The sequence below is a fragment of the Streptopelia decaocto genome (assembly GCF_964273445.1).
Source record: "Streptopelia decaocto genome assembly, chromosome: 7".
NCBI lineage: Eukaryota > Metazoa > Chordata > Aves > Columbiformes > Columbidae > Streptopelia > Streptopelia decaocto.
In genome coordinates this window covers 37,209,771-37,235,864 of record NC_138661.1, presented here as the reverse complement: position 1 = coordinate 37,235,864, position 26,094 = coordinate 37,209,771, and the positions used below count along the sequence as shown (strand labels likewise).

Genomic DNA, 26,094 nt, shown 5'->3' with positions numbered 1-26,094 from the left:
GGAGCTTGTTTACATTCTGATCTAATTGTAAGTAGATATACTCTGAATTCACTTTTATTAACTCAGTCATTACCTGATTACGGTTTTCTCATAGCCTCTCAGACTCTTGTAAGCTTTCTACCATCACCAGTCCAGAGGCAGTGGTACAGAGCATCCTCATTCCCAAAAGCCTTCCAAGCATGCAGAGAATCAGTCACTTCTGAGGATGCCAATAAGAAGGGTGCCAAACATCACTGAACAAAACCTGCTGCTTGGATTGTCCATTCGCTGGCAAGCTCTCTTCCCACACCTCTCGAGCGGATGAACTACAAGACAGGGACTGGGGGAGCAGAGTCACTCTCACTGTAAGAGAAGATCAGGTTCGTGACCACCCGAGGAACCTGAATATACATGAGTATATGGGACCTGACAATATGCATCCCAGAGTCCTAAGAGAACTGGCAGATGCAGTTGCCAAGCCACTCTCCACATTTGAGAAGTCGTGGCAGTCAGATGAAGCCCCTGGTGACGGGAAAAAAGGAAACATTGCACTCAATTTTTTTAAGAAGGGTAGACAGGAGGACCCTGGGAACTACCAACCTGTCAGCCTCACCTCTATGCCTGGAAAGATCATAGAACAGATCCTCCTAGAAGCTATGTTAAGGCACATGGAGGATAGGGAAGTGATTCAACACAGACAGCAAAGCTTCACTAAGGGCAAGTCTTGCCTGGCCAACCTATTGGCCTTCTATGATGGAGTGACTACATCAATAGATGAAGGAAGGGCTATGGATGTTGCCTGTCTGGCCTTTGACACAGTTCTCTATAACATCCTTCTCTCTAAATTGGAGAGATATGGATTTGATGGGTGGACTGTTTGGTGGATAAGGAATTGGTTGGATAGTCACATCCAGAGGGTAGTTGTCAATGGATCAATGTCTGGGATGGACACTGGTGACAAGTGGTGTCCCTCAGTGGTCTGTATTGGGACTGTTTCATATCTTCATCAATGACATAGTGGGATCAAGTGCACCCTCACCGAGTTTGCAGATGACACCAAGCTGAGTGGTGTGGTTGACATGAGTGAGGGACGAGATGCCATCCAGAGGGACCTGGACAAGCTCAAAACTGTGCCCATGTGAACCTTAGGAGGTTCAACAATGCCAAGTACAGGGTCCTGCCCCTGGGTTGGGGCAAATCCTGGTATCAGTACAGACTGGGGGACAAAAGGATTGAGAGCAGCCCTGAGGAGAAGGAGTTGGGGGTACTACTGGATGAAAAGCTGAACATCAGCTGGCAATGTGCGCTTGCAGCCCAGAAAGCCAATTCTATCTTGGGCTTCATCAAAAGGAGCATGGCCAGCAGGTTAAAGAAGGTGATTCTGCCCCTCTGCTCCATTCTGGTGAGACCCCACTTGGAGTCCTGCGTCCAGCTCTGGAGCCCTGAGCACAGAAAAGACATGGACCTGTTGGAGAGGGGCCAGAGGAGGCCACAAAAATGATCAGAGGGCTGGAAGAGCTCTGCTGTGAGGACAGACAGAGAGTTGGGGTTGTTCAGCCTGGAGAAGAGAAGGATCCAGGGAGATCTTATCTTTCAGTACTTAAAAGGAGCCTAAAAGAAAGATGGGGACCGACTTCTTTTTTAGTAGGGCTGTAGTGACAGGACAAGGGGTAATGGTTTTAGAGTAAAGGAGGAGAGATTCAGACTGCATATAAGGAAGAACATTTTTACTATGAGGTTGGTGAAACACTGGCACAGGTTGCCCAGAGAGGTGGTAGATGGCCCATCCCTGGAAACATCCAAGGCTGGACTGGATGGGACTCTGAGCAACATGATCTAGTTGAAGATGTCCCTGCTTATTGCAGGGGGGTTGGACTAGATGACATTTAAAAGGTCCCTTCCAACTCAAACTATTCTATGATTATTTTTCCTTCTTCTGTAGTATTTGCTCAGGTCCAGTAGAAAGTGACATGCTGTTTAATTATACACACACCCTTCTCTTCGCTCCTTTTAATTGAGACATGTTGATCTTGTTTCTGAACTGTGCTCTTGGTAGCTGGCTGTTGGCACAGGAGGTGGCTGTGTTCCACCACAGAAGTCCTCATGGCCTGTGAAACGCACCCAACACCTACCATCTGACAAACTTTTGGATGGCAAAGCAATCACAGGATCTGAACTGGCACAAGGAAACTTCCCGTCAGCTGGCAGAGGGACACTTTGCTGCTTAATCCCTTAGCTCCTCTTTGGGCATGCACAAAATGCTGACTTTGTCTTCTGAATTTGGAAGAATACAGAGGTAAAACTCCAGTCCAGCACTTTGCAGCCAGCACAACTAGTACAAGCCTTGCTCAGATCTGCAGTCCTCCTCTCCAAGATCAGTGAACTCCGATTAATCTTGGGTCCAGTAACTTTCCAGCAAAGCTTTACAGTGCGTGTCTATATCCTCTCAAAGACCCTGCCTTTTGACTAATGCATAGAGCTAAATTTATTCTTTGATCACAGATGGTTCCTCCCTTAACTCAGGCTGCACAGACTGCACTGATGAATGCTAACTTTTAACAGGCTGTAAATCAGTCTGTTTTCCTTCCACAATTCCTCAAACAGACAATCTTAGATCGAATGATGGCAAAGACTGCTCCTGGTGTACCCTGAGCTACAAGCCCTCTCTGCCTGTTCTGCCCCTGTTTAAAACACCATTTGCAGGCTTCCACAAGCCCTCAAAGGCTGGCTCTCTGTGGCTACTCCATTCTGAGATCCAGGAATGGCGTTTTTTCCATCTGAGTTGCCCCTGATGGAAACACATCTGGTTTAAGCAGAGGTGCAAGAGCTGTGCAAACTGGCCACCAGACCCTGCAAACTTCCCATCAACTTTCTGGGTCATCATAAAGATGGAAAAGTGGAAGGGTTACTGGCAGACTGGACAGCTATCTTCCACACTGAAGAACCATTGGCTGGCAGCACCTACGTATTACCACAGGCATCAAGAACCTGCTGAGGAGGGAAGACAGACAGAACTATGCCTCTCAGATACAGTTGATCCTAAGCTGGAAAGAGTTCAGATTCAGGTTCGTCCATATGAATATCCCAGCTGAATTCTCCCACAAAAATCTTATTCATTTAGACTATCTAGTGCCCAAGAGGCATATAACAGTACTGATTTATCTATACCCTGTGCTTCCTTCAAGTGACATTATTTCCATGTTTGGATGGAACTGGCCACCCAAAAAAAAAAACCCACCACCACCACAAAAAACCCACAACAAACAAACCAACCAACAACACCCCAAAAACATGCAACCAACAAAACAAACAAACAAAAAAAAACACCAACCAATGAAAAAGAACACTGACAAAAATGCAGAAGCCTCCTCAGCACCCTAAACCCTACAAAATCTGTATTAAATTTTAGTTTCAAAATCAGGACAAGTGTTCAGTGTGCCTAGCAGGGGACACACTTACCTGGAACGATGACCTACTTCCTTTTAGTCTTTAGACTGCTGGATACTCCACCAGGATTTGGAACATCTGAGGCAAGCTCATTTGTAGTGAAATTCATCAAGGGGAAATGATGACTTTCCTTGCCTCCCTCCAACCCTTCCTCATCCAATCCAGACCAGAAAAACCTTTCCAACAAAACTTTTGTTGAAACAGAAGCATTTCCATGAAAAGTTTTGGTTTTACCTGACTGGGAGTTTACAACTGAAAGCATGCCAAAGAGGTTCCCAACTAGCTCTTGTCTTGGACCCACAGTGACCTCAGCCCCAGCAGAAGTTTGGAGGCCGTGGTACAGAGAAAGAAGCAGAGCAAATACATGGACTAGTTGACTGACTACATGCACCCATGATCAGGATAAGGGAAAGCTGGAGAAGGGGTAAGCTACTGCTTATTTCTTAATTTAGAAGTTATTGTGAATAGAAAACAGAGCAATCATCATCTACCACCTCACTAATTCATGACTTCTCAAAAGAGATCCATCACAAACTCGCTTACTGCACCTCTAAAGGACTCTCTCTCAGGTCAGAGCCCCTTTTTGCACACAATCCTGCCATCATACAACAGAAGAAACCATGAGAGGTTAAGGCTGTGTTCTCAGGAAATAGTTGGGCAATCAGACACTCACAACAATATCTTGCTGCTTTCTCTCCCCTTCACATGGGCTCAAAGATTCACATTTTCTTCCTTCTCTTTTTTTTTTTTTCCTTTCCATAAACTAAATTTTGAATGGTTGGTTGGCCAAGGCAGCAGATTCCAGAAAGTCTTATTCCAGGCCAAGTGGCAATAAAACTTATTTGGCATATTCATCTTATGGGGAAAGTAATAAAATTAAGGAAGAAGGTTTCTATTTTTGTATGTCATTCCTCAGTAAGGTACCAATGACATAAAAAAAAACTTCCACTGAGCTAGGGAAGCTAAATGCTTCTCACAGCTGACAAGTAATGCTATAGTCTTATTATGATAATAAGATGTTTGCGAAGTGCCTAGAAAAGGCAACTTCCCAACATCCAGATGCACTGACTCCCTTCCCACTCATGCTAAACCTGAGGAAAGAACTAAGAAAAGGTTAAGCCTGGAGAAAGGACCTACACACCCTTCCCAACTGGCACGATGGTTATAACAAGAGCAGTCTGCACAGCCAAAACACCTGCACAGGAAATTAGCCCCCTGGAATCTCCCTGTTTGCCTTCTCCTGCCAAGCAAGTCTGCCCACAGTAAAGAATGACTGATCAATTACTGAATCTGGGTTGAACAGTTTCAATTTGGAAAATTTCCAAAAATATTAGTTTGGTCTAGGTCCCAACAGAAGATGAGGTGAAGATGAAAGAGGAAGAAAAGGAAGGAGGGTGGGTTGGTTGCTCAGGCACTAAACAGAAAGGAAAATGTTATTCATATGCCCTATTTCTCCCTCAATCTTTAAGTGCAATTTCACTCTGAAAAAGGTCAATCCTGCACTTTCTTTCTGAGTTGTTCTCTTTGCATCATCCATTTCCCTGCATGCTGGATTTAGCATCTAAAATAAATATTATTTCTGTTAGTCAACAGGGTCTTTGGGGAAGGACTGGGTCTGTGCTGGCTCATACATCATCCAGCCTACATGGTTGAGACAACAGAATATTGTTAGCAGTGTATTAGTCAGAAGGGACCTGATCTGAACTATGGTTTCCTAGGACTTCTACAGTACAAGCAGGGTTGTGGGCAAGCTCATCTTTTTGCCCTGTTTCTGTACAGTGCTTAGCACAAAGGTCCATGATAAGTGATACAAGACAGAACTGTAACACAAGTAACAAACTACATTTGCATGGCGGGGTATGAATCCCACTCATTTTCTCACACAAACTGTGGCACTTTCGAATCACCTGGGAGGAAATTGATTCCTGAGTTTGCTGTAAATTTATGTCAGTCTTTCATGTTCATGCAGTGGGGAAGAAAAGGCACTCACCTCCTTCCTTGCCGACTCCCAAGCACCCTTTCAGCTCCTGAAGTGAGATTGACTTGTCCTTGTTGAGGTCACAGTAGTCAGTAAAACGTCGGGCACATTTCTTGGGCTTGGCTTTCTTCTTTACGTAACGCTTGAAAGGCTTAAGCTCACGCTTGTTGATGTCATTGCTGCTGTTGTTGTCCAGCTGGCTGAAGTACCAGTGTACCACTCGCTCCTCCAGCGTGTGGCTGGGGTCTGGCTCAGAGAACCTGGAACAGAGGAAGCACAAGTCCCCAACAAGGGGTTGCTCTCACCAATACCGTCAAGCATGTGCTGAGGAGCCAGAGCTGCTCACCTAGTCAGACATGCACTAAGCCACTTTTAAAGGAGGCAAAATATGCAGGACTTACAATCTCTTCCTTCTAGCTGGGCTCTTTTGAGAGAGATGAACTTTTTCTAAACATCTCATTTAGCATTAACAAGTGGTGCCAAAGATTTCTGGAGGCTGATAGGCTCAGTACCTCTGGTTCTTCTCACATCAGTTGCTGAAACTCTGCCTAATCCCTTTAGAGGGCAAGAGGCAATCTCCATGGTCCTTTTGACCCTTGGGCTCCCCTTCAAGTTACCAGCAGGAGAGCCGTGAGTGTCAGCTGTCATGGTGGTTTCTGTGATAGCAACATTGGGACTTCAGAAAAAGAACAAATTCATGTAATGCAAGACACATTCATTATATGAAAATGTCCTTGGCAAGATGCAACATTCTTCCTGTATCTATTTATACAATCTGAACTCCTGTGCTGTATTTTCAGCATATTTAATGCTTTTCACATGGTTGATTTATACACAAGAATTTCACAGCAGACAAGCACCACAAATCCATGGAAAGCAATAATATGGAACTGGCAACTTCAGTTTGCTTCATTTCTTACTCATTGGGATATTACAAGTTTGACATTATTTTGATCACATTTTCTTTCTGTGCCCAACAAGAAACAATATCAGAGAGGAGGAGGAAAAGCAACAGCTTAAGATGCACAAATACAGAATACTGCGATTCAACATAAGGCCATCGCTGAATAGGCAGTGTTACGTCATACCATTTAAGTGGTGCCTGGTGCTCTGCAGCAGCAGTAGGAAAGGGATTATTCTTCAGTGATACCAAGAACCAAGGAAGAAACTCTCTTTTAAGAAGAATTCTTTAAGAATTGCACTAAGCTAGTCCGTCTTTTTTCTATGTGACGAGCATGCCAGCAGAGAAATCTAAAATGATGCTAAGACTTGAGCCTCCCACAAATAAAGCATTTCAGTGCATGGAAATTAGTGAATAGGTAGTCAGACAGGCTACACTGGCACTGGTTGCTCTGACTTATTCCAGGAGACATCTCCAGCTACTGCGTAAATTCCTTATTGAGCAAGGAGAGAGGGGACAGTTGGATGCTGCAGGCAGCCAGATTCTGATGTGAGCTTGGGGCATTCTAGCTGATGAGGAAATATGAACTCAGGTACCTTGTAAAATGCACTCTAAGACTGTCACCAACCTTGTTTCAGAAACTGGTAGGATATATATTTAAATGGTCACTGAAAATGTTTTTGTTGGAAACTGGAAGGGAGAAAATTATTTTTACCTTATGGTATGACCAGTTTTGCCTCTAAAATGAAGCTACAGAGCCTGAAAAATACAAACCCCACCCTACCGCCATGGTAATTTAAATCACTAGTGAAGGGGAGTCTGCAATATGCAGAAAGCAAGCACTGGAGCTTAGGTTGAAAACAGAGATCACCATTAACCTTCTCTGATAGCTTTTACAAATGATAATACGATTTAGAAAGGAAGCTCCTACACAGAGACATCTGGATGCTTGCAACAAGTAAACACAAACAGTAGGGAGAGGCAAACAAACTACACATTTTTCCCTAGGTTTTACTTGAAGTTATCTCCTTCATAACTTAATTCTTAGTTGAGAAGCAGCCTGGCATTCAGTCACAGCAGCTGGTCAATGTACAGTGGGACAAACACTGTGGAGAAGAAAGAAAAGGTTGGGAATAAGTCTGGCTTAGTTTTGGAAGCCAAAATTCAAGGCAAGCCCCTGGAGCCACCTATGGACGTGCAGAAATTGCAAAAATATCTCCAGGAAACGAAGGAAGTGCCTGGATTTTTCAGAGCCTTGAAACTGTATGTGAAGACCAAGATGACAGGAGAGAATAAAAACACATCCTGTGGCTTGTTTTTATGACATTTATTAACACAGGCATTGGCTTCTCTCCCTTTGGAAATGAGCTGGCTATCGTTTGAAGAATAGCAGGTTTCCAACAGCCACAGGGAAATTCTGTATTTCAAGGAACAATATTCTGCTTTTGCTGGGATAGAGGAATAAAACCTGAGCTTTTGCATATGAGGTTCCTCCCATCTGCACCTTGGTGTGTCCTTTGTTTCCTGAAGGCTCACAACTGGAGGGGCAGAAATGGAGAAAATAGCAGAGCATCTTAGAACCAACAGCAGAAAGACAACAGGTAGGACCACAAGCTTCTCTCTACCTGCTGAAGAGATACTCAGAAGCAGGACTTGGAAGTGCCTCTTTTTCAGAGGCATACCAAGAAGGAACTCTCACGAGTTACCAAGAGAGGCAATATAGCTCTCTTCAGGATGTCCATAAAGAAAATCAGGGAAATCCACAGGCTAATACAAATACATTGACTCATGAGGTGACAATACATCAATCTTTGCCATTACAAACATGCTGAGAGCTCATGCTGAAAACTACAGCATGCTAATGGAGCTAAAGGGAATTAATTTAACTGCTGTGATTGTAGGATGAAGGAAGATACAGCTATTTCTGAGTTTTTACCACTTATTGTTGGCTGGCTTAGCAGGACTACAGTTCCTGAGTTGGTTGCCTGCCCTTTCTTATGATCATCCAGAATTCCAGCACAGCCACATCATCTCAGTTCAGCTATATCTCCCTGGCTCATGAAATTACATGATACAGTAAAGAAGGCTGAGGTTACAACACCGTGTCTAACTATCTTGACTTTGATGACTGCCCACACAAGACATCTATGCACCATCTATGAAACATGAATTGATGCAACTTCACAACACTGCTAAGCCACCTAGCTTTGATGATGAGCCATGACAACAACCATCCCTGCCAGGTCAGCTGAAATAATCTGGGGGCTTTAATTGTCCTGTAAACACAGACTTCGCAGGAGTGTTCCAGGAGATTTTCCCTCAATTACCTCTCCATTGCTGTTGCAAGAGAAATAAATCAGCCCTTAGATGCAAAGTTCATTTGTTGAGCTGCCTCTCTACTCATTCAGACCATAACAGAATCAGAAAAACCAAGAGGGAACAAAGCTACCCTATACATTCTCAACTCCCAGCAAAACAGCATCTCTTGCGCTAACACCTGTCACACAAACCCCCACTGAATACCAGTCTCTCATTCCAGTGCTGTAGCAGCTTTGTAAGTCCTAGTGAAGACAAACATTACCAAAATGCAGGCAGCCTTCTCAGTCTTCTCATGTTGACTATATTACAGCTGTGCTTACTTAAATTCTTCCTCTTTAGCACTCTATGGCAAAACAATCAATCCTAAAGAATGAGTGCTGGGGAAGCAAAGAACTCTGTGCAAGGTGATTTTCCAAATCTAACCTGCTATTGATGGATTGCTTCCTTACATAAGCCAGCAAAATTTAGCTCCATTATGGAGCATAAGCCCACCCACAGTCCAACAATAAAGAGAAGTGTGATCTGTCATTAACAGCCCAGGACAGGGAACTTGTGCTCTCAGCTTTCTTACTAATTTGTTGGCATCAAGCACTTCTTCTCTAAGTAGGGTTTTGCTCCTCCTCCTGGATTATTTGCTATCAGCTCCCTGATAGGAAGAGAATACTTATTTCTTAGGTGGTTTATGCTTGGAGGTACTGTTACTTCTAACAATACTGTTTTCCAGTTGAGACACAATTCCAAAGAACACCATCATTTCATCTGGTGTAACTGGGGTGCAGGCAAAGAGGCTATGAAAAAAACATGGACATGTACTTTTGCAGCTGCAGTGAGTTCTGGAGCAGAGAGAGCAGAATATGCCAAAATACCAAATAGGCAGCTTGAATATGCACTTTTCATGCAGTCTGTAATGTTTTCCAGCCCTTGAGGCCCCTTGCAAGAAAGGAGGAATTAACTCAGTGGGAAGGAGCAGTGAAGAAGGGGAGGTATACAGGGTAAAGTATACAAGAGCAGCAAATGTCAGATATTACTCACATAGAAAACCACGTGCAATCGCATTACCCTCCAAAGAACAGTGCTAACAAAGCGTAATATGTCCAACTAAATTTTACTGAGTAAACTGAAGTCCATTCCTACCAAAGCTGATCCTTCGCTCCCCGCACACTTGCAGCTCCACTGCATCCCACTGCACAGGCTGCACAGACCCACAGTGCTGCAGCGGTGACAGAAAATCTTGGTGCAAAATACTGCTGTGACAGAAAGCAAGGCTGCAGTCTCTGAAGTACACACCTGAAGATGTTCACCTGTTTGAAGACCTTTAGAAAACCTATTATTTTGTAATACAAACTTTACAAGGCAACAACAGCAGCTGAGGCAGAAGGACAGGAGGGGAATAAGACCAGTCTAACATCACCTAACAGGACCATAAATAGATACTGTAAACCAGAGGGAGCTATTCCAGGATGAGAGAACACTGATGGACAGGAAGCTGCTAGCAGATGCAACAGAGTAGAAAAAATTCAGTCCAGCTCGCACTCCGAACACACAAGGTATGTCTGTAGTAGGATGTCTACAGAAGTTGTAAGTTTCTATGAGTTGAAAATATTTTGCAAGGATGTATACCTTGCTTGGTTCTGTCCCTGAACAAAGGATAGACGAGAGCAAAGCTAAAGAAATGACAGGACAGACCCTGCCCATCAATGCCCATGACAGCATTCACAATGTTCACCAAGGTGCCTGGGGGAGTGGTGGAAAACAATAAGAGTTTAACAAACTGAAGTAAAATTCAGAATTGTTCTTGCTCTGCTTCCACTTCTTACTCTCTTTTTGTTGTTCTTTGTGGTTTTCTGTTCTGAAGTCAAAAGCTATAACGGTGGAACATGTCTTGAATCAAAGAGGATTACTCTAATGGAATTGCAAAAGGATCATGTATTTGTTTAATTATTCTCCCTTTCCCGTAGCCAAAGACTCAATAAAAAACTAAACTGTGTTCAGACTAAACAAAAGGGTACTACACAGCCCAAATTTGCTACAAGGCATGCGTAATTCCTCTACAGTTAAAATTTAAATTAACCTCCTATTACAGGCCCAATTTCTTCTTCTTCTCCAGCCAAGCTGTGTATGAAACACTATTCTGGACACAACTTTTCTGAAGATTGTGGGATAAATCATTTAGAACGTTTAAAAATCATCTCCTTTCACTGCTCATTGACTGTTCAAAGATCCTCCTCTTATACAAACGCTGCCATGTCTTTAATTAGGTTAGAATTTCCAGAGAAGCACAAAGAGAAGTTGGTATCTAACTTCAATTGAAATGCACTAGGGCTTGGGCATTAACTTCCTTGCACTGTTTGAAAGTGTCAGTCTTTATTAAAACATGGCTTGGCTTCAGAACACCCTAGAGATGTGCTGAGCTGTGCTTGTCTGCTTCAAACTGCTCAACTAGAGCTGAAAGGGAACCTCAGGGGCAATTTTCTGGAGTACTTTTTAGGGCTATTACATGGGGAACCATTGGCAACTTAAAATGAAGGGATGCAGCTGCTGTGTTACATGACAAGGGTAGCTGTTGTAAGCTGCCCTTTTAAACAAAAATTCCACACGGCATTAATATTTTTGCTGATAAAGCAGGAAGCCATAGTGCACATATTTTGGCAACTAAAATTAATTTCTGATTTGGCAAGGACTGAAGAGAGTTTTTCCAATCAGGGAAATGCATGCCGGGATCCCCCTTGTTCTCTTTTAGTTTAGGCCTCATGTAATAAGAGTATGTCTGAATTAGAAAACAGACTACAATGTACTAAAGTGGAGTCTAAATTTTAGAAAGTGCTGCTCCTATTATATAGGATTTACACATGAACAATTTCAGCTATGCATCTTTTCAAAAAGGATACCAAACACTGGCTAATAAACCCATTTCCTACAAGCGCTCCCTTAATTACTTTGAAAACATACAGTAACAAGATGTGCCTTGGAGTTATCACATAAACTTAAAATTAAGAATGAATTTTACCAGAGATTTTCTGTTTCAAAAGTCTAAATGAAGTCTACTTGGCTATTTAGCTGTAATATAAACCAGGGCCACAAGGAAGGGAAGTTCTCATCTCATTTACATTATTGTAAAGCAAGAGTAACTCAATTAAAGTCAATAGCTTTGAACTTGCTTAAACGAGACAAGACCTATAAGGGATTACAAGGTTGTTTTAAGCATGCCCAATAAAAAAAAAGTCTTATCAGGTTTTACTTACATGGCCTGCAGCAATCCAAGTTGTACAGCCTCACTTTGCTACTACTAGATCGGTTTTGTGTGTGCAAAGCATAAAGTGTGCAGTTTAGCACAGCTTGATGTAGCATTTCTCCATAATTTCTCCCCATGCTTGCCCCCCATCGCCCCCCAGAAAGCTAATACATACATTAATTGCGAAGTCACAGCTTTGCAGTATAAATAAGTAAAGTGTTGAAGACTCTCAGCAAATGCAAGAAGTTTTCACTCCTCATATCCAGATTCAGACTAAAGGCTGCAGGCTCATCTAATCTGATTTCCTGTATATTATACTCACAGAACGTGAATCAAATTACTCTTAGGACTAACTCGGGTTTGACTAAAGCAAGTCCTTCTGAAAAGCATCAGGCCTAAGATGAAAGCCTTAGAGAGAGAGAATCTGTCACCTCCCTCATGACTTCATTCTGCCTTAGTATTGCCCTTGCTTTAAAGAAATTTTGATCACAAGTTTGTTTATATTCAGCTAATCATGTTCTTCCTTGCTAGACTAAAGAGCATGCAGAGCTTTTGTCCCTATGGAGATACTCAGACTATACAAAATCATCTTTCAACCTTTTTTTTTTTTTTTCTTTCTGTTAATATCCTACAGAAGGCAGAGCTCCTTAAGACTCTCACTGTTAGGCTTTTTCAGCCCTTGGCACTTTGGAAAGGCTCATCTCTGCATTTGGTCCCATATTTTAATGCTGATACTAAAGATGTATATTGCATGCCAGTATACTCTCTCTGCTGCCACAGATGAAGAGGAATACTGCCTCCCTTCCCTAAAACTCCTACTCATTGCTTCTCTGATCAATGAAAATACATAGGACAATATATGGGGCCAAGTGACATGGGGGTACGGCTTGCTGTTTGCCTGGCCTGCCCTCTGCAACAGGCATAGGCTTTGCTGGTGATACTTAAAAATTTACCTTAGATCATTGGATGCATTTGTTCAAACTATAAAATAAAAGCCCAGGAGGATGAAATGCTGAACACTGTAAAGGAACAGAAAGAGGGAGGCTACAGAGGGAACAAGTGTGTTTAAATAGAGAACCTGTTCCGCCATCATTATGGCAAAGATGGAGCAGAGCCTGCAGTAAGTGAAGCTTGCCTCACCAGTAAGAAAACTGACATTAAGACATTAAAATTGGCATGACTGACATTAAGAAAAATCATATAGCCAGATCTCCAGCTTTTCTTTACAACATGACCTTCTCAGCAAACCTGGGCCAGGGAGATGCAGGATAAGCACCTGTTACTTTGGCAGTTGTTAAGACTCGAAATGAATTAGCCCCATGATTAACCCTATTTGTAAAGTATCCCTTTGTCTTAGAAAAGAGCTTTCATTTCCAGTGTCAAAGTCAAGTTAGATTACCCAGACAGTTTCAGATATTCCTGAAGAGAGGACTCAGGATATTCATCCCCTTAGGAAACTTGGAAAGCAGGAGTCATTGCAGAGACACAGCTTCCCAACTGCGCAAACTCATATGAAATGAAAGTGGTACTGATGTGGTACTGATTGGATTTTTATCTAAGTACCAAAAATTCCTTTTTTTTTTTTTTTTTGGTTTTGTTTTGGTTTTAAATAAATGGTCCCATCATGGCATGGTGGGATAGAAAAGCTTGACACACGCTCTTTAGGCAATGAGCTTAGCCTAGGCTGATGTACATGGAAGTTTACACCAGGGCAGTTTCCTGACTTTAATCGTAGCTGTGGGCAGAGTATTTGGGTGGTAGCAATCTTTCACCATACAAAGGACAGCCTGCTAAAAGATTTCTTTTTCCCCTTGCAACTGGGCTGCTGACACTAGAGCTGAAAATAAATCAACATGATGACTGTGTGAAGAGCTGGGTAGTGAAAAATCCTACCAGAAAGGCCTCTATTGAAAGCCGAGAAATACACAAAGCTTGGGGAACATTAGGAAGCAAGCCTGCTGGTTTATAGAAGTGCAGTGGGGGCATACATCTCTGGTCTCTACAATATTTGTTTATATTAAGCTTTATTTTAAGAGCAATGATTACATTGACTGGATTTCAGTCCCAGTGCCAAAGATGCCAAACAAGTATCAAATACTCTCCAGGGCTTCCCGCCACCCCTACCCACTGCATTTGAACCATGCAAATTAGACAGAATTGACAGTGGAATGCTTATGGCTGAGAGCAAACAACGCATTTCCCATCCTTGGGGTATTTTTCTTCCTGTTTATATGAATATAGACATGCTAGGCATATACCACTAATTCAATGGATTACAGAATATTCAGCATGCAGGCACACAGCCACTGGCCTGATTGTAAGGTCCAAATGCAAAGTTAAAACCATATGGGTTCACAGGCTCCATACTGAAAACAAGAGTCACAGTGGTGCCACCCAGGAAGCTTTTTGTCTTGAGTAGTTAAAGATGGCACTGCTTCCTTCTACAGTTTGAAAGAGGAAAGCAGGGGATCAACATTACTCTCAGTATGCTAAAGCAATATCCACAGAAATAACATTTGCACAGAAGCACCTCCTTCATCCCTACACCCTTATGAACATGAGCACATTAGTTGTGGCACCCCTGCATGCTAAACTAGCACTGACTTGTCTTCCAGTCAGGGGAACCTAGAACCACAGAAGCCTTGCCTAGCTGAGGCAATAAAGTGCTCTTTTAAATCCATCACAGCCCATTCTCAATGGCCTGTCCTGCCGCAGCATCGCAGCCACTGTGCTAAGGGGATTTGCTGTTATCAAGCAGAAGGGGGAGACAAGACCTCAGCTTTTCTCCAGTTCCCCAGAAATGCAGACTTCTGCCCCACTCCTGCAAAAGGCCTGACCTGCTGCTCCTTCCAAGAGGGATGAAGAGGCAGCTGGTCAGAGGGGAGGGCCATGAAAAACAGTTCCTCACCTCATTGGCAGGCTGGCTCTGGCCCCACAGCAAAACCACAGCACTGGTACTGCCAAGAATTCAGTTCACATTCTTTACTCCCTGTGGTAGCCACTAGGCCACACGGTCTCCTTCAATCCATTTGCATTTTATTAGGTCTTTTCATGCACCAGGGGACAAAAGAACAAGCCACTTCCTCCCACTAAGCTCTCATTTCACACTTCAAATGGGCTATACAGACCTTTATGGTGGAGCAGCTGCCAGGGAGGAGGGGCAGGAGGAGGCACCAGGGCTAGGATAACAGGATAGAGCAGCATCTGAAGATGCAGCCTCAGCTCCTCCCCCAGCGACCCAGAGGAACCCAAATCAGTGCAGAATACCACCTTTCCCTCCCACCCCCATCTCAGGGGCACCCAGAGCTCTGCAGCCACCTTGGAGGCATTCAGCCTGGGTGCTTTCTGGACTCACCTCCCACCCCCAGTAGGTGCTGCTGAGTTAATAGCCTGTACCATGTCCGTAGTCAGAGCATCAAGTAAGCTGGTAATAAATTCAACTTTCTTCCCTTCTGGGCAGCCTGCAGAAAGAAAAGAGGGGTTTAATGCAAGAACACACAGGATTGGTCTCCTGTCGCAGTTCAGCAAGGATCAGCCAGAACATCCTTTGTTTGTAACATCAGCCATCATCACAGTCCTTAAGGAAAGGCAGAAGAATCCCTCAGTGGGTTTCTCTGTGTGGCAATTTGTCCTGCTGCTTTTGTCCAGGCACACACAGGGTCAGCAACAATATCTGGCAGGATCTGGTTAGCTCTATAGCCTCTCCCATTTCTCTACCAGCATAACCACAGGGATGTGCTGGAAGTGCCTGGCCGATGGGAGTTCCCATGGTGACACTTGCAGAGACATTTACAAAACAAGTCATTGCCTCCTGGGTCATCTTCCTCTGCAAACATGACTGTTTTGAGGTCTTAACTGACAGCTTAAAGCTTCTGTATGCACAGGCCAAAGTGAGGAGCGTTGCTCGTGCTCTCCTCTTCAGGCAGAGAGCACATTGCCTGCCAGAAGCTACCATAATAATTCAGTTCTTTGCATGATCACACTGCATGAGAAATACATCAGTCTAAGTCAGCACATGGTAATCCCCCCCAGTCACTGCTGGCTTAAGCAGGACAAAGCAGGCTGAAGACAAACTTGGTAACCATTTCCATTACTTAGTGCTGAGGCCACTTAGTTCACCACCATCATAACAACTGACAGGCAGAGCCTCCTGTCCTTAACAGTGCCAGCCTGTTACAACACAGCTGAGATTAAATTCTCCATCTCCTCACCTTTATGAGGCAATCTATGCCGTTTTCTTGTGTCTTAAAGAAGCAAAAGCTCGCTTCATTTACTATCACATTGATACTGTAACAATTACTCTAGCCTACTGAGGAATGAGCATACTTCAGCCCACCACCTCCAAAACTATTGTCCAAAACCCATCACCTCCCAGCCTATTGTCTTCTCTTGATGTGACAGAGAAGCCACCACCACATTGCTCACCTCTCCTCTTTCTCCAAACCACAACTCACTACTAATTAGTCAGCTGATTAAGGCAGCAGACATCAGAAAACAGCCCCCCCCAGCGACATATAGCAGTGTCAACACTTTCTGCTTTTCTCAGACAAGCAGAGAAGCATGCGTATCCCAAACAGAGCACCAGAAACTTACTGTAATCCCTTGACAGCTGAAAGAAGCTTGCAAATTGATCTGACAAAACTCCCTCCTTTGCAGTATTACAGGCTCTGTTCTCTGCAATAGCCAACCAACAGTCCCTCGCTTCTCTCCATATTATGTGCATTATACACACGCACACGCCTCAGCACTCCTTTGGCACATGGTCCAGAAAATGTCAGCATTGTAATGGGTAAGCTGCTGTGGCAGCCAGAGTAGACCACTCACTTAAAGGAGCTTTTTGTTGCAGTAATGAGAAGGCTGAAAAACCATTTGCTAGAAGTCATCTCCCTGGGGCCTCAGCATCTCACCGTCTGCAGGAATTAGCAGCTTGCCATTTGCTATGTGCAAGCAAAGCTCTCCTTAGTTCCTTCTTTCTTTCTTCTGGCCACAGCTATGACACAGTTTGTGAAGAGGGTATGCACAGCTGTGCAAGGATCTGGACTTATGTCTCCCTCACCTTGGCCTCTGCAGGGTCTCTTCACACAGGCTAAAGAGCACCAAGTGTCCGCAGAATGAGCAAACCTCTAGAAGAGGAATAGTGTATGAAGTCCCCTTTATATAATTGAGTGCAAATGGAATGATCAGTCTCAAAGTCAAGCAGGGATTTTTCTTAAAATTCAGTTCTGCTAAGAAATAAGAGCAGGAAAAAAGTAAAAAGAAACATCTTCTCTCATCCCTTGCAGTTGTCTCACCAGTGAATTTTTGCATACAAGAGCAGCTAATCAAACCAACTTCAAGTCTGTATCAAAAGATCATGCAGCATAGCATCTGAGGGAGACAAACCAGGATCAGATCCTCCCTCTCCTAGACTCTCCAGAGTATTTTCAGCAACAGGAACCATCATGCCAGCCAATGTAGCCAAGCAGAGTTAAAAGTTTACTTAGACACAGAAAGGTGGCTTGAGATGAGAGGGAAACAATCCTGGAGTCTGATGCTGGGACCAGACCACTAAGCTACAAAGCATCATGTGTCCTCTTCTGCATCAAACAGTTCCTGTCCCTTTGTCCAGTTGCAGTGCAGAAGGGGAGAGAGACGGGAAGCAAAACCATTCTGTCTTCCTGAGAGATCAGAAAGAGAGTCTCAAAGAAAACGAGCAAAAGATTTTCACAGAGGAGTTTTGGAGATGCAGCGGGGGCAATGCAGGGAGAGGCAGTAAAGCAAGGGGAGAAGGGGATGGGAAACAAAGGAAGTAAGGTTATTCTATTTTAGTGTGATATCCTAAGGAAATGAGCCTTAATGCAATCATTTAGTTGGTTTCCCTACCCCCTAAAGTAATACTTGAACCAACCGGCCAATTCCATTTGAATGTGAGAGGGAGGCAGATGGGAAATTTCTACATGACTTGTGAAAATGAGGAGCTGCACAGAAGAGAGTCCTGCTGAGGGCAGAGCTGCTAAGCAGAAAGCTACAGGGCCTGAGGTCAGGAGCCGGCAGGAGGAGAATTAGGTGACACAGAAGGCAAGTCTGGAACAAATCTCATTTCCTTTGCTTTGTAGCTTCTGTTTTCAAGCAGCCTCCACTCAGCAGAGCAATGGCTGACCTGTTAGTGAGGGCCCCTCACTCTGCTCCTTAGAAAGGTGGTAGGAAGGAAAAAACAGAGCACAAGCAGGTAGGACAGCATTTTTAAGAGCTGCACAGACACCTATGCCCAGCACATCTTCCTAGCAGAAAATAAGGTAGGCAGACAGTCAATTACAGCTTGTCACTCAATTAGGAGGGAAAAGGAGAATATAAAACAAGGAGCAATGGGACATAAAGCAGGTCCCAGGCAGAAAATGCAGAATAAAGTCCAAGCTAAGTGAGGAGTCAACATTAGTTAAGGGCCATTAGTACATGAAGAATGCTGCCCTGCCTGGTCAGGGCAGTGTCAAGGAGCCAGGTGGTCCACTGACAATTGCCAGCTGTGTCCTCTTTTGTTGCTCAGGGGGCACTAAGCCACTGCAAATTGCTGCTAAGTGGAAAGGATACTGTCCTGGCCAGGCTTTGAAGAAGAATTTTCAATGCTGAACCCATTCTTCTCCCAGAGGACTTCCAGGCATCCAGGTTTCTTTCCTGAAAATTCTGATCCCAGACATGCTTTCAGAAGGCAGACAGGTAATAAACCAGCCCCCAGGACACTCCTAGCCTTTTCCAGTTCATTGCTGAAACTGGAGGTGATCCAAAATAACACAGAATAAAACTCATGGTAAAACATGCACAGTGAGGGAAACACTCCATCTCCTCAACAATATTCTTGTCCTCTTAAGAGTCCCAAGGTGAGATAAGAAAAGAAGGCAAAGACAGGATCTTGTTCCTCTCTGACCTGGAAGTTCTCTGTCCTTGAATGGATCATCAATCTCTGTGCTCTTCGATCTGGCATCACTTTCACACACTGGGGTCTCATAGCTGAAAAAGGAGAACAAGAGATGCTAAACTATGTGATACAGCTTTAGTGTCATCAGATGGTTGCTAAGGGGTTGTGTCTTATCTGCTTACTGCTGAGGAAAAAAATAAACCTGCGGAAGAAATACTATTCTCAAACATCTGTCTGCTTATGGACAGTAAGCAACAACAGCAGCAGTAGAGAGAGAAGGAAGAGCATACTCTTAAGTCCACTACCAGCTACCAACCCAAGCCCACAAACAGCACAAGGCTCTCTTCCAACTTTTGTGGGCACAGGCCAAGCTTTTTTTTCCAGAGCTGTCCATGCTCTGCAGAATCACTGTATCTAGCAGAGTTTATGTCCCAGTTCGTACTGGCCTGTTTTTATAACTTGCCAGACCCACAATTTGTTTCCAAACCCCAAGTGAGAAAAGATTCCCCATGTAGTTTTAAGATACAAAGTTAAAGAAAAATCTATCACTGGTTTAAAGATCTATCAATGCACAAACAAAATCTGTACTGCTCAGGATCCAAGTGGCTGCAGCATGGAAGTATAAAGCAGAGGAAAGTGCAACAAAGCCACTTGTCTTTTCACTGTCCATGCTTCTTTTGAGCAAAGCCCTGGTTCCTACTACCACACAAAAGCTGCAAGCCAGAGAAAGACATTGCTTTGCAAGAGTACTTAACACAGAGCAAAGTAAGGGCAGTAGTTAATATGCACCAGTTCCTACAGAGAGGGAGCTGCATAGTATATCACATAGGGTACATCACATACAGCATTGCTAGCTCTCAGTAAGGCAACACAGAGTTGACTGCTCTAGAACTAAGAACTTATCTGATATAGCAACAGTACTTTTTTCTATCTCATCTTCTCCAGGCAGGCATCTCACCAGGTCTATAGCTCTTACCGAGTGGAAGTACCAGGCAGAGGGCGTCCTGTGTCTACCAGGACACACCAGCAGTACCCAGTTGACTGGTGGCATTGCACTGGTTTGTAGAGCCCTCCAGGAGCACACTCGGGGATGACGATGCCCTCGCGGGGGTTCTGCCTGGCCTCCTCCAGGGCGCTCTGCCTTTCCTGGTCACAGGAGTGAACTTTCTCTGGAAGACAGGAGAGAGGTTGGAGAGGGGTAGAGAAAAAAACATCAAATCAAGATCATCTTCCTCAGCTCAGCAGGACATGAGTATCCTTCACATCAGGAGACCGTTGTGTCTGTTTCCTTCTCACCAAACACCAGTATGTCTTACATCCCTAGGGACTTCTGGCTCAAGAGCTAACTCCTACATTTAGCTGTGACACAACAAGATTATGGAGATATTCGCTGCCAAGTACCCAGGAAGACACAAACAGCAGGAAAAACTGTTCTTGTTCACCTAAGTTAAGGAACAGAGCTATCAGACAACAATAATTCACTATTACTGCAGCCTGGGGTTAGCATTTCCCAGATTATTTTTTCACATACTGAGAGATCCTGAATTGTGAATTGTATTTTCCTGTTAAACGAAGGAGGCAAACACCCTTCCCTGCCCCACCGCCTCTTTTTCCAGACTGCAATGCACTCTTCCCTCTCAACAGCATCTGTCCAACATGATCACAAGAGGAGCAGAAGTTTATCCAGTGCAGAGAGCACTTACACACACCTTGGCAGGGAACAGAATGGGATATCCTATTCTACCCACACTGCACACTCCACCGTTGTCCTCACCTGGAAAACAGAGTGCACCCAACTTTGCTTCCTACCAAGGGGCAGTTAGGACCCTGTCCCTTACTAGTTTATTAGACAGAAAAGGTTATTTCCAAAGATGTTGCCAACCAGAGAACAGAGTACACAGATGGCACACACCAAAGAACAGAAGGAAGCCCATAAGTGGCTTCTACACACACCCTGGCACCTTCGGCCCTAATGTTGTCTCTTCAACCACCCACCACCTGCAGAGGAGTGACAGATGCACACAGAGGTGCCAGGCTGCTGCTGCTCATGCAGCACGAAAGGGGGAAGAGATGCACAGAGTACCCGCGGGATGTTAAGACTTATTTGGCTGAACTGCCGGAAGTTCTTAATTACAAGTCTTCAAACATAGGAATAGGAAAATTATTTCAACTTTGGAAACCAGTGAAGGTGTCACAGAGAGGAGGAAAAAAAGCATGCGTGTAGGACAGAAAGCAGTCAAGGCGACTGATCACAAGACTTAAAACACATCTAAGCCCGGGGTAAAAAGACAACAATATAACTCCTAACTTTTATCCTTAGGAGAGTGACAAAAACTAGAAGCAAGAGCAGCTTTTCTCTCCTTCCCTAGTTTTCCTCTCCCTTGCCATTTACTGTGTTTTTTCTTTTCATAAATAAGCCACAACATCTGAAATGCCTTGCCAGAGCTGAAAATCCCCTCAAACTTTCAATACATAAAATGCTTCAACACTGACAGATGATGATACCACAGGTTCATCCCGAAGGGGCAGATGTTTGCAGGGTCAGCCAGCAGACATGGCATGACCTCAGCATCCTGCCCCCATGACAGGCTTAGCACACAACCAACATACACCCACTGTTCCTGTGTATTTCGCCTGCTTGTAAGTAACCCACCAGTTACATCTTATATTTTGGTGAAAAATTCTGGGGTAAAGAGTAACTTTTTATTTTGTATTTGGGGAGCAGAAGTAGTGCTGATTTCACAAGTCAGATTCCTCAGGTTGGCAGCAGCAAGTACAACACAAAAAGCTCCAGTAGGTGTGCACAGCAGCACCTGAGAACAGCATGTTTTGGGTACCAGAAGCACTTCTACGGGTTTCTAATTGAACTGTAGCAGCAAAAGAGTCTCAGAGACCCAGACCGGTCTCTCTTCAGCATTTTAGATCACTGTTGAGGCTGGGAATGCAAAGGGCACCTGAACTTTGCCACACACAAATCTACGCAACTGAAACACAGAATAAAAACTTTTAAGGGTCGGCAAGTCTGACTCAAGCAGAGAGAAACTCGGTCAGGAAGGAGCAGGGGGGGATAAAGTCAACAAAAACTGAAAGCAAGCTCAAGCCTCAGCTGACATTTAAGCTGACTTCACTTTGCTGACAGATTTCACATCTGAAAAAAGGCCCCGTGACTGTTCCCAAGCTGTACGTGGACAGAGAAGTCATTGAGTGAGAGGCCTGCAGGCTCCCCAACAAACCTCTTACATCAGGAGGGGCCCGGCTCCCCCGCGGTCTGTGACAGCAATTCACACCTTGGCCCTCAGGTGAGGAGGATCATTCATGCAGCTTGGGGAAGTAAAAACCGAGGCAGAATTCCCTAGCATCATTTTATATAATAAGCAAAAGAAAACAAACCAAAAACTTCTGCTGAAGAGAAGTACATTCCAGGAATTTTTCTATCTAAATCCCCAAAACTTCCTGAGTGCACAGTCAAACCAAGATCTCTCAAGTCCTCTGAGTCTTGCAAAACTAGCACTAAAAATAACTCTGAAAAAAAAAAAAAAATCAAAGTGTTGGGGTTTGTGTGCCAGAATGAAAAAAATGTAACTTTTATTGAAATGAAGACAAAAAAAGAAATAAATATATTTTAAATAGTTACTATCTTATTTTATGTACATTTGCAGTTAGGTATGCAAATTACACAGAACAAATGTATTTACTTAGACACATTTGTACTGTGCTATAAAAATCGGAAAAAAATTCTCTGGACATATCAACAGAAATTTGTGAGAAATGAAGTCACATCATTTACTACCAGAATACAGAACTAATTGGTAGTCACACCTGTTTGAAGGGTGTTTAAAGGCTGAGTGAAACAAATCTCACAGGTTTTGTTCACTTGGCATCAGATAGATGTAATGATGCAAATTACACCCCTGTCACCAGTGTTCAGTGGCCCATCATTAGCAATGACAGCAGTACAACTGAAATGGCAGGGAGATCTGATTTTTCTCATTCCTAGCTTACATCTAGAAGTAGCCACTAGGAAAGTCTCATTTATTCCACCACACCCTGAAGAACATAAAACAGACATACTGGGGTAAACCAAAGGACCAGGACAAGCCTATACTTCTTTCCACCATGTATTTCATGTCACAGCCAGTTGTGGATCAGAAACTTGCAGAGACAGACAGACTAGCAATGGTTTCTCCCTTCCACCAGTTTGCCATGTGTCCCTTCATAAACTTCTATTGACTATGACATCCTGCAGGTAGTTTTGTGGCTTGACTACATGTTGCATGTGGAACAGAGCACATCCTTTGGTTTGATCTAAACCTGGCTCCAACTAGGTTTGTTTGCTGACCCTAGTTCTTCTGCAGGATGAAACAGTGAACAATGCAGTCTCCCTCCCTGTCTGTCACTACTTTACAGATTCCTACTTCATCTCTTTTACATGCTGGAGAGTCCCAGCTGACCCAGTTCTTCCTCGGAACCCTTCCCAGATCCACCATACCGTCCCTGAGCTAGAGAGGATCACAACAACAAACACATTGACACTAAATGGAGGCTCTGACAACAGCCTTGTGGAAAGTTCCTTCAGTGACATCCGTCTACTACACAAAAGAAAATATTAACTAGCACTAGCTGCCGGAAAGGCTTTTTCCTCCAGGCTACCACTCTAACAGCACCTAATTCTCTTAAAAATAAACATGAATATTAACAGTTGGGGTATATTTCAACAGCCAGCAAAATCAGCTGGGAAATCCATACCATCAGCTTCCCTAGTATGGGACCTGGCATGAACCGCATATGCCGTCACCCTGAAAGATGGTCTCATGGGTAATGAAGGGGCCATCAAATGCTATCCCAGCTCCAGGACACTGAAGTCAGCTTGTTCCAGTCAGACTGCTTACTGGAAACTTCGCTGTTGTTGCCAAGGCCAGGTTTATGGAGGATGGTGAAAGCCTATGGCCCAGCTGGAAGGTTTAATGCCAGCTATGAAATTAACCTGTCATCTTAGCAAGAAGCATATATTTATAACATTACACATGCAGTGTACTTAAAGCTGTATTGCCTGTTTGAGTTAATGGGGGTTGCAGGCACAGAAAAATAAAAAAAAAATGGGTTTATTTCTTTCCCTATATTAAACGTTTAGAGAGAGAAAAATATTTAAGACAGCAAGTCAGTGAGACACAAAAGCCTTCCAGGATGAACAATAATATTACACCCCCCGTTCTTTTTTTCTTTCAAAGGGACTGTCACATCCCCAAGTTTTCTGCCATCTCTGCTTTGACTTAACCATCAGCAAAGAAGCTGAGTAAGATCTGTCAACTTGATGTTGCTGAGGAGTGAAACCCTCAGAAGACAGCAAATCTAGATTACCACAAATTCAGTGACAGCAAAAAAAAAAAAAAAAAAAAAAAAGGTAGGGGATGTATATACACACACACAAAGGAGAGACTCACTGGCAGAAATATCCATTTTACCTTAACTGCTCAGCTCTAAAATGCTGATTGTTCCTTCTTACTCCTGACTACTTCTAACACTCCTTAAAACATTTTATAAAGTAATGTCTCTGAAGCCATGATCTACTGCAGGAAAACAGGGCTTGGACATCTGCAGTTGTACATTATTTATGCAACAATTTTTCCCTAGTAATGGCCTTCTGAGAAATACATAGTCAGATTCATAAAAAGATCTCTCATTCCTGGTCCCTTAAGTACACACATTCAAACATACATGTAGTGCCTCCACAATAAAAATAAAAATGATGGATGAGGTAAGGGACTCATTGGACTGTCTAATAAACTAGACAGCTATTAAAGAGATAGGGTGTTTGTTTACCTTATAAAGCTGAGAAGAGAGGGTGTCCAGAAGCATCTAAGCAAAGGCTTGTGCTGAGCAGTTCTCCTGCTCAGCTTGCAGGGTGAGATGCAGCTCTGGGGACAGGGCAGCAGCCCCCAGCTGCTCTCCTGACATATAACTACTCTCACTGCTATCAGAGCCAAAGAACCAAGCATCAGTCACTGGGGCTGCGAGGATGCTGTGGATAATTAGGGTGGGACATAAGCAAGATCTATCAATCCATAGCAGATATTTTTTTGAATATTATTCTTCTGTACCCTATCTTTTTTTTTTCTTATTAAAAGAAGGAGACTGTGACACCAAAACCAACCACCTTGGAGAGATCCCCAACACCCCTGAGAGACAGGAGTGCTTCTTCCAAATCAGGCAAAAGAGCGGGTCTAACCTCTGTGTATCTGCTCAGCCCCAATGAATCTATGTAAACAGCCTAATCCCAGAGCTACAGGCTACACCAGGCAGGGCAGATTTCCTTCTCTTTCCTTCTCTCATTTCTTTTGACCATAAACTCTGTCTGGACTGGGGAAACTTGTCCCATGGAGTTCCCACAAAAAGCTTCGGTTTTAATGAGCAAGCATTCATCAGAAGGGGAGGAAAAGGTCTTTTACTGAAGGATTCTTGACCAGTCTCCATTGTAAGTGCTGCAACATGGACCAGACTTCAAAATAACATTTAAAAAAAAAAAATCAAACACATTTTTTTTTTCTCAACTCCCAGATTTCCCTTCTGTCAGGAACAAGTGTAGCACAGAACAAAAGGTAGCAGTATGGATACCTAGTGCCAAGTTCTTATTGACATCCAGTGCCAGCTCAAAAGTGAGGACTAAGAGTCTTTGTGCCCCAGTTTTCCGCTCAGTGAGAGAAAATGTTTGCATGTCTCCCAGGGATGCTTAATTCAAACAGGGTTGATTTCTCATTTTTATTTAGCCCGTCTTTATAATTGCTCTGCCAGGGAAGAGTAGCCTTGAACTGGTTATTTTGTCATAGCGTGTACACCAGCTTAAAGGTGCTTCTCTATTGTGTAAGGGAGCTTTAATAGGAACAGGACCCAAGTCCACTCTGGAAGAACAGGTGTTTCATCCCAGTACCAAGCTTACAAAAGCTGTGTGCAGAAAGCACAGCCTCATTCCACAGAGAAAGTTCAGTATAGGTTATATCAGCAGCCTAAATCTGCATCCCGTCCACCTCAGAGGGGAAAGAGAACTTGAAAAGCCCTCGGTACACACATGCACAGGGGCTGGCAGGACTAGCAAAGCAATGCGGTGAATAGGCACCAGCTGCCTGTGCCCGGAGCTGGGCTGGGGGTGGAGGGAGAGAAACAACCCCTTCTGTGTTTACTAGGAGCACAATAACAGCTGAGCAAATACGGCTCGTGGGGATAGCATAAATCTCTCCACACCTCTGTTAGTCATCAGCGCTGCTACCCGCTCCACCCTGTTCTGTCTGGAGCTGTAGTCCTTCCAGTGTATTCTGGCTAATGTAAAGGGAGAGAAAAAAAAAAAAAAAAAA

General features: G+C 43.7%; 1 protein-coding gene across 5 annotated transcripts in view; it reads right to left on the bottom strand.

The window, feature by feature from the left end:
- SMOC1 (SPARC related modular calcium binding 1) overlaps positions 1–26,094 on the bottom strand; it is a 132,463-nt gene that overhangs the window by 7,597 nt on the left and 98,772 nt on the right. For all 5 annotated transcript variants that reach the window (XM_082059101.1, XM_082059102.1, XM_082059104.1 and 2 more), the window contains exons 8-11: positions 19,725–19,917; positions 18,758–18,840; positions 15,212–15,317; positions 5,417–5,664 (exon numbers count right to left, since the gene is read on the bottom strand). In XM_082059101.1, the coding sequence (XP_081915227.1) occupies positions 5,417–5,664; positions 15,212–15,317; positions 18,758–18,840; positions 19,725–19,917 (630 nt within the window). The remainder of the gene's footprint in view (positions 1–5,416; positions 5,665–15,211; positions 15,318–18,757; positions 18,841–19,724; positions 19,918–26,094) is intronic.